General features: G+C 48.7%; 2 protein-coding genes across 2 annotated transcripts; both read right to left on the reverse strand.

Moving 5' to 3' along the window:
- Positions 1–207: 207 nt before the first annotated feature.
- On the reverse strand, positions 208–2,205 carry LOC149444915 (uncharacterized). The gene is made up of 2 exons (XM_089654405.1): positions 1,078–2,205; positions 208–1,046 (listed from the first exon to the last, which is right to left on the reverse strand). The coding sequence occupies exons 1-2, from the start codon at positions 1,466–1,468 to the stop codon at positions 541–543; spliced, it is 897 nt and encodes a 298-aa protein (XP_089510531.1). The 5' UTR covers positions 1,469–2,205; the 3' UTR covers positions 208–540.
- An 817-nt stretch (positions 2,206–3,022) lies between these two features.
- Positions 3,023–7,911, reverse strand: LOC149444916 (uncharacterized). The gene is made up of 3 exons (XM_089654407.1): positions 5,917–7,911; positions 5,443–5,885; positions 3,023–3,289 (listed from the first exon to the last, which is right to left on the reverse strand). The coding sequence occupies exons 1-3, from the start codon at positions 6,311–6,313 to the stop codon at positions 3,218–3,220; spliced, it is 912 nt and encodes a 303-aa protein (XP_089510533.1). The 5' UTR covers positions 6,314–7,911; the 3' UTR covers positions 3,023–3,217.
- Positions 7,912–7,989: the final 78 nt, after the last annotated feature.

The raw sequence follows: 7,989 nt of genomic DNA on the forward strand, positions 1-7,989 counted from the left end.
AACTGTACCACATTCCTTCTACTGACCCCACCAACCATCCCACCTCCCCAAATTGTGACTATTAGGATTCCCAACACTCCCTCCACCCCCCCTTGGTGCGACTCCCCAAAACAGAGGCTCCCCACATTCCTCCCAGCAGCAGAAACATTTGTGTGTTTGGGAGCATCTGGTGCAACTCTAGCAGATACCGATTGTACAGATTCTGGATTGGATTGTGAATGCCCTCTCTGCTGAGCAGGGGGAGAAATGTCATTTTTACTCTTACCAGCAACGTTAACCCTTTCACCACCACCCACCATCAACACATCCATTGCTTTAGCAGTCTCAACAGTCATAGAGTACACAGAAATGTCCGCACTCACTGCTACAACAATAGAAACTTCAGCTCCAGCTGTCATCTCTTCCACATCAGAACTTTCCACTTAGGAACATGCTTGCTGTTTAGACACAGCAACAGGTAAACCATCACTGACACAGGAGACATCCATGTTTGCTTTCCACATGGTGCAATGTGCTGCTCCCCTTCCCCACCAGCATCAATCAGCTCTTGAACACATGGGAGCTCAGGTGAAACAAACTCTCTGCAGGTGGCAGCCATCTTGCCTGTAGAGGGACTACTAGTCTCAGCAGGAATAGCAGTAGCAACATCCATCTCTGGGGTGCTTGGTGCAGGTTCATCCACATTCCCGATGGTCTGGAGACCTCTCTGCCAGGGATTTTTCCCTCCAAGTTGGCTGAGGATTCCTCCACAGCAGATTGTTTGCAGAGCTCCTTCTTATCAGCAGTACTCACCACAGCCAGTGGGGCAGACATGTTGGAAGCAGCCATGTTGGTGTATTGAGATATCTCCACCAGTACTGGCTTTGCCAGTCTGTACCTCTTCTGTCCATCCTGAGGGACTTCTGAAGGGTCATCAGAAAAGACAAACCTGTCTGCCCTCAGGGGTGACAACATCTGCTGGATGAAGGTCAGGGTGCCACGTTCACTCTCAACCCCCTGGCTGGTTGCTACTGACAACTCCTCAGCCTGACATGGGGGGAGAGCCGCTGAGGTAGATGGAGCCGGCTCATCCATTACCTGAGGCTGCTGATCCACAGAACTCGTTGATGTCTGGCTGACAAATCTCCTCTTTGTCGAACTTTTCTGCAAATGCTCCACTTCTGGCTTTCAGGTTTTCAAGTAATAAAGATTGTCTCTTTACCTTCTCCTCCATTTGTTGTAGCTCTGGCTTCATGGCCAATCTGTTTTTACTCCAGGCCTGGCAGTACTTGGCTTTGAAGGATTTATGATCAGCCTTCAAAACTAAGTTTTTCCTCAGCTCGATATCCAAAAATTGATCTATAATCTTCTGTCTGAAGACATCCACATCCTCACCAGAGCCTGAACCCACAGTCAGGTCCTTCACGTCCTCACTAGGCCCTGTGTCATCAGGGGAATCCCTCCCAGGGCTTCCCCCTGGATCAGGCATGGTTCCTGGGCCAAGCCAGCAGGCAAGGCCCAGGCTTGAAAATGCTGGTTTTCAGGGAGAGCTCGTTCAGTGTGTCCTCTTCCTTCTCCCACTGACCACCAATGTAAGGGGTATTCTTCCCACTGACCACCAATGTAAGGAGAATTCTTCCCACTGACCACCAATGTAAGGGGAATTCTTCCCACTGATCACCAATGTAAGGGACATTCTTCCCACTGACCACCAAGGTAAGGAGCATTCTTCCCACTGACCACCAATGTAAGAAGAATTCTTCCCACTGACCACCAATGTAAGGAGAATTCTTCCCACTGACCACCAATGTAAGGAGAATTCTTCCCACTGACCACCAATGTAAGGAGAATTCTTCCCACTGACCACCAATGTAAGGGGAATTCTTCCCACTGATCACCAATGTAAGGGACATTCTTCCCACTGACCATCAATGTAAGGGACATTCTTCCCACTGACCACCAATGTAAGGAGCATTCTTCCCACTGACCACCAATGTAAGAAGAATTCTTCCCACTGACCACCAATGTAAGCGGGCATTCTTCCCACTGATCACCAATGTAAGCGGGCATTCTTCCCACTGATCACCAATGTAAGCGGGCATTCTTCCCACTGATCACCAATGTAAGCGGGCATTCTTCCCACTGATCACCAATGTATGAGAGCACTACACTGACCACCAATGTATGGGAGCACTACACTGACCCCCAATGTATGGGAGCACTACCCTGACCCCCAAAGTATGGGAAAACTACACTGACCCCCAATGTATGAGAGCACTACACTGACCACCAATGTATGGGAGCACTACACTGACCCCCAATGTATGGGAGCACTACACTGACCCCCAATGTATGGGAGCACTACCCTGACCCCCAATGTATGAGAGCACTACACTGACCCCCAATGTAAGACAGCACTACACTGACCCCCAATGTAAGAGAGCACTACACTGACCCCCAATGTATGGGAGCACTACACTGACCCCCAATGTATGGGAGCACTACACTGACCCCCAATGTATGGGAACACTACACTGACCACCAATGTAAGGGAACACTACACTGACCTCCAATGTATGGGAACACTACACTGACCTCCAATGTATGGGAACACTACACTGACCTCCAATGTATGGGAGCACTACACTGACCCCCAATGTATGGGAGCACTACACTGACCCCCAATGTATGGGAGGACTACACTGACCACCAATGTATGGGAACACTACACTGACCCCCAATGTATGAGAGCACTACACTGACCCCCAATGTATGGGAGCACTACACTGACCCCCAATGTATGGGAACACTACACTGACCACCAGGTGAACAATACAAGACAAACATGACCCCATCAAAAGCCATCAATTTAAAAATTCTTAATGTGACAAAAGTATTTTAGTATTTAGAGAATCTTATCTGTACAGTCATGGAAGAATTCAAAAGGTCCTTCCTACCAAGGAACAGTTCGAAGTAACTATATATATATATATATATATATATATATATACACACACAAATGGGACAACAGAGAGCCGGGGAGTTGAGTTTCAAGAAGGCAACACAGTTTTCTCTTTAGGTTTCAAAAGTTTAAGAGGCAGCAGAAAAGGATTCAAAAGGCAAAAGCCCAAATCTTTCCAGTCCAGCGCCTGTGAGTCCGATGCGGTCTCTTCCTGCTCTGAATTCTCGGATTTGGTTGGCTTGTTCATGTTCGTGTAGGTTTTACGCAGAAAGTCACTTAAAGGCTGGGCATCCAGAGTCTGTAGCTGGTCCGGGATGCAGTGCAGGAGATGAAGGACAACTGCCGATTCTGGAAAGACAAAGGCACCTTGATATCAGATACTTGGCATACCCTACATGACCGGAAAGTCATCCAAACCTATTATTTAACCACTTTATGTCTGGACACTTTTACCCCCTTCCAGTTCGGACACTTTCACCCCTTTTCAGTCCGGGCCAATTTTCAGCTTTCAGCGATATCACACTTTGAATGACAATTGCGCGGTCATGCAACACTGAATTTTTGCTAGGATCTTTCTATCAACATTGAGAAGACTGATGGGGCGCCAGTTCTCAATTATTGAGGGGTCTTTACCTTTTGACAGAAGAATCACAGCGGATAGCCTCATGGAGGGAGGGAGCGATCCTTTTTCTAGACAGCTATTAAAAACCTCCGCTAAAAAGGGAGCCAGAATGGACGTAAAACACTTGTAAAATTCAGCTGTCAATCCATCTGGCCCCGGAGATTTTTTTGATAGCCAGCTTGTCTATAGCACAAACTACCTCATCCACTGAAATTGGTTCTGTCAAATTAATCAAAAGCAATTCACCATTTCCCAATCCTGGAGTAAAATCCAGAAAGCTTTCCATCCTGTCCTGGCTAAGGTCCTTTATTCACAGGAGGTCTGCATAATACGACCCAAAGATCTCCAAGATCCCTGATCTGGACTTTATCAGGGAACCTGTACTATCTTTCAGGCCAATGACCGTCTTAACTGCTATGCCTTGCTTACAGTTCTGGTAAGGATCAGGTGAGTGATATTTCCCATAATCCCTCTCCGGAACCAAGGAGGCATTTTATCAAAGGCTGCCTTGAAACCACCTTTGCAACCAAACCTCGCCACTGCTGAAGGCCCCTGCACTTCCTATATCTCTCCCAATAAAGGTCCAGGCCTTCAGGTTTTAGAAACGATAAACCATTATTCATAACTGCTGACTGGGCAGTTATGAATATGGTTTATCTTTTCTAAAACCTGAAGGCCTGGACCTTTATCATTTCGTAGGGGAATCTCCACTGCACAGACAACCATCCCACTTAGCATACCTTATACTAAACCTCCCTCAACACTTTCCTCTTTTGACCTTGCTACTACAGAAGAGGTCACAAAGGTTTTCTCAGAAGCCCGTCTCACCTCCTGTCCCCTCACAACTACTGCGGTCACCCTCTTCTTCTATCCTATGCTCCCTCACTCACATCTTCAGTCTCTCCCTCTCTAACGGTGCCTTCCCTTCCCCTCAAAAGCATGCACACATCACTCCTATACATAAAAAACCCTCCCTGGACCCCACCAACCTGAACAACTTAAGACCCATCTCCCTGCTGCCATTTACCTGCCATTTTATCAAAGGCTGCCTTGAAACCACCTTTTCCACCAAACCTCACCACTACTGAAGGCCCCGGCACTTCCAATATCTCTCCCAATAAAGGTTCAGGCCTTCAGGTATTAGAAAGGATAAACCATATTCATAACTGCCGACTGGGCAGATCAGCGCAAATACCTCACAGGCTTTAAACCCCATCTGCAGAATCAACTCAGCCACCCTCCCCCTTACTGGTGGGTTTCCTTCCCCCTCCCACCTCAACTGTAACACATTCTTTCTCCTGACCCCACCAACCATCCCACCTCCCCAAATTGTGACTATTAGGATTCCCAACACTCCCTCCACCCCCCCCTTGGTGCGACTCCCCAAAACAGAGGCTCCCCACATTCCTCCCAGCAGCAGAAACATTTGTGTGTTTGGGAGCATCTGGTGCAACTCTAGCAGATACCGATTGTACAGATTCTGGATTGGATTGTGAATGCCCTCTCTGCTGAGCAGGGGGAGAAATGTCATTTTTACTCTTACCAGCAACGTTAACCCTTTCACCACCACCCACCATCAACACATCCATTGCTTTAGCAGTCTCAACAGTCAGAGTACACAGAAATGTCCGCACTCACTGCTACAACAATAGAAACTTCAGCTCCAGCTGTCATCTCTTCCACATCAGAACTTTCCACTTAGGAACATGCTTGCTGTTTAGACACGGCAACAGGTAAACCATCACTGACACAGGAGACATCCATGTTTGCTTTCCACATGGTGCAATGTGCTGCTCCCCTTCCCCACCAGCATCAATCAGCTCTTGAACACATGGGAGCTCAGGTGAAACAAACTCTCTGCAGGTGGCAGCCATCTTACCTGTAGAGGGACTACTAGTCTCAGCAGGAAAAGCAGTAGCAACATCCATCTCTGGGGTGCTTGGTGCAGGTTCATCCACATTCCCGATGGTCTGGAGACCTCTCTGCCAGGGATTTTTCCCTCCAAGTTGGCTGAGGATTCCTCCACAGCAGATTGTTTGCAGAGCTCCTTCTTATCAGCAGTACTCACCACAGCCAGTGGGGCAGCCATGTTGGAAGCAGCCATGTTGGTGTATTGAGATATCTCCACCAGTACTGGCTTTACCAGTCTGTACCTCTTCTGTCCATCCTGAGGGACTTCTGAAGGGTCATCAGAAAAGACAAACCTGTCTGCCCTCAGGGGTGACAACATCTGCTGGATGAAGGTCAGGGTGCCACGTTCACTCTCAACCCCCTGGCTGGTTGCTACTGACAACTCCTCAGCCTGACATGGGGGGAGAGACGCTGAGGTAGATGGAGCCGGCTCATCCATTACCTGAGGCTGCTGATCCACAGAACTCGTTGATGTCTGGCTGACAAATCTCCTCTTTGTCAAACTTTTCTGCAAATGCTCCACTTCTGGCTTTCAGGTTTTCAAGTAATAAAGATTGTCTCTTTACCTTCTCCTCCATGTGCTGTAGCTCTGGTTTCATGGCCAATCTGTTTTTACTCCAGGCCTGGCAGTATTTGGCTCTGAAGGATTTATGATCAGCCTTCAAAACTTTAAGTTTTTCCTCAGCTCTTCCGATATCCAAAAATCGATCTATAATCTTCTGTCTGAAGACATCCACATCCTCACCAGAGCCTGAACCCACAGTCAGGTCCTTCACGTCCTCACTAGGCCCTGTGTCATCAGGGGAATCCCTCCCAGGGCTTCCCCCTGGATCAGGCATGGTTCCTGGGCCAAGCTAGCAGGAAAGGCCCAGGCTTGAAAATGCTGGTTCTCAGGGAGAGCTCATTCAGTGTGTCCTCTTTCTTCTCCCACTGACCACCAATGTAAGGGGGCATTCTTCACACTGACCACCAATGTAAGCGGGCATTCTTCACACTGATCACCAATGTAAGGGGGCATTCTTCACACTGACCACCAATGTAAGCGGGCATTCTTCACACTGATCACCAATGTAAGGGGGCATTCTTCACACTGATCACCAATGTAAGGGGGCATTCTTCACACTGGTCACCAATGTAAGGGGGCATTCTCCCCACTGATCACCAATGTAAGGGGGCATTCTCCCCACTGATCACCAATGTAAGGGGGCATTCTCCCCACTGATCACCAATGTAAGGGGGCATTCTCCCCACTGATCAATGTAAGGGACATTCTTCCCACTGATCACCAATGTATGAGAGCACTACACTGACCCCCAAAGTATGGGAGCACTACACTGACCCCCAATGTATGGGAGCACTACACTGACCACCAATGTATGGGAGCACTACACTGACCACCAATGTATGGGAGCACTACCGTGACCCCCAATGTATGGGAACACTACACTGACCCCCAATGTATGGGAGCACTACACTGACCCCCAATGTATGAGAGCACTACACTGACCCCCAATGTATGGGAGCACTACACTGACCCCCAATGTATGGGAGCACTACACTGACACCCAATGTATGGGAACACTACAGTGACCACCAATGTATGGGAACACTACACTGACCCCCAATGTATGGGAGCACTACACTGACCCCCAATGTATGGGAGCACTACAGTGACCACCAATGTATGGGAGCACTACACTGACCCCCAATGTATGGGAGCACTACAGTGACCACCAATGTATGGGAACACTACAGTGACCACCAATGTATGGGAACACTACACTGACCCCCAATGTATGGGAACACTACACTGACCCCCAATGTATGGGAGCACTACACTGACCCCCAACGTATGGGAGCACTACACTGACCCCCAACGTATGAGAGCACTACACTGACCCCCAACGTATGGGAGCACTACACTGACCCCCAATGTATGAGAACACTACACTGACCCCCAATGTATGGGAACACTACACTGACCCCCAATGTATGGGAACACTACACTGACCCCCAATGTAGGAGAGCACTACACTGACCACCAATGTATGGGAACACTACACTGACCCCCAATGTATGGGAACACTACACTGACCCCCAATGTATGGGAACACTACACTGACCCCCAATGTATGGGAGCATTACCCTGACCCCCAATGTATGAGAGCACTACACTGACCCCCAATGTAAGGGGCACTACACTGACCCCCAATGTATGGGAGCACTACACTGACCCCCAATGTATGGGAGCACTACACTGACCCCCAATGTATGGGAACACTACACTGACCCCCAATGTATGGGGGCACTACACTGACCCCCAATGTATGGGAGCACTACACTGACCCCCAATGTATGGGAACACTACACTGACCACCAATGTATGGGAGCACTACACTGACCCCCAATGTATGGGAACACTACACTGACCCCCAATGTATGGGGGCACTACACTGACCCCCAATGTATGGGAGCACTACACTGACCCCCAATGTATGGGAACACTACACTGACC

Source organism: Staurois parvus, unplaced genomic scaffold, assembly GCF_062004578.1.
Source record: "Staurois parvus isolate SC_StPar_1 unplaced genomic scaffold, SC_StPar_1.0 ptg000764l, whole genome shotgun sequence".
Lineage (NCBI taxonomy): Eukaryota > Metazoa > Chordata > Amphibia > Anura > Ranidae > Staurois > Staurois parvus.

Coding starts and splice junctions, on each gene's coding strand:
- LOC149444915 (XM_089654405.1), bottom strand. CDS start 1,468: ATGCCTGATCCAGGGGGAAGCCCTGGGAGGGATTCCCCTGATGACACA. Junction 1,047..1,077: donor CTGTGGATCAGCAGCCTCAG/GTAATGGATGAG, acceptor CATCTACCTCAG/CGGCTCTCCCCCCATGTCAG.
- LOC149444916 (XM_089654407.1), bottom strand. CDS start 6,313: ATGCCTGATCCAGGGGGAAGCCCTGGGAGGGATTCCCCTGATGACACA. Junction 5,886..5,916: donor CTGTGGATCAGCAGCCTCAG/GTAATGGATGAG, acceptor CATCTACCTCAG/CGTCTCTCCCCCCATGTCAG. Junction 3,290..5,442: donor GACTAGTAGTCCCTCTACAG/GTAAGATGGCTG, acceptor TTGTCTTTCCAG/AATCGGCAGTTGTCCTTCAT.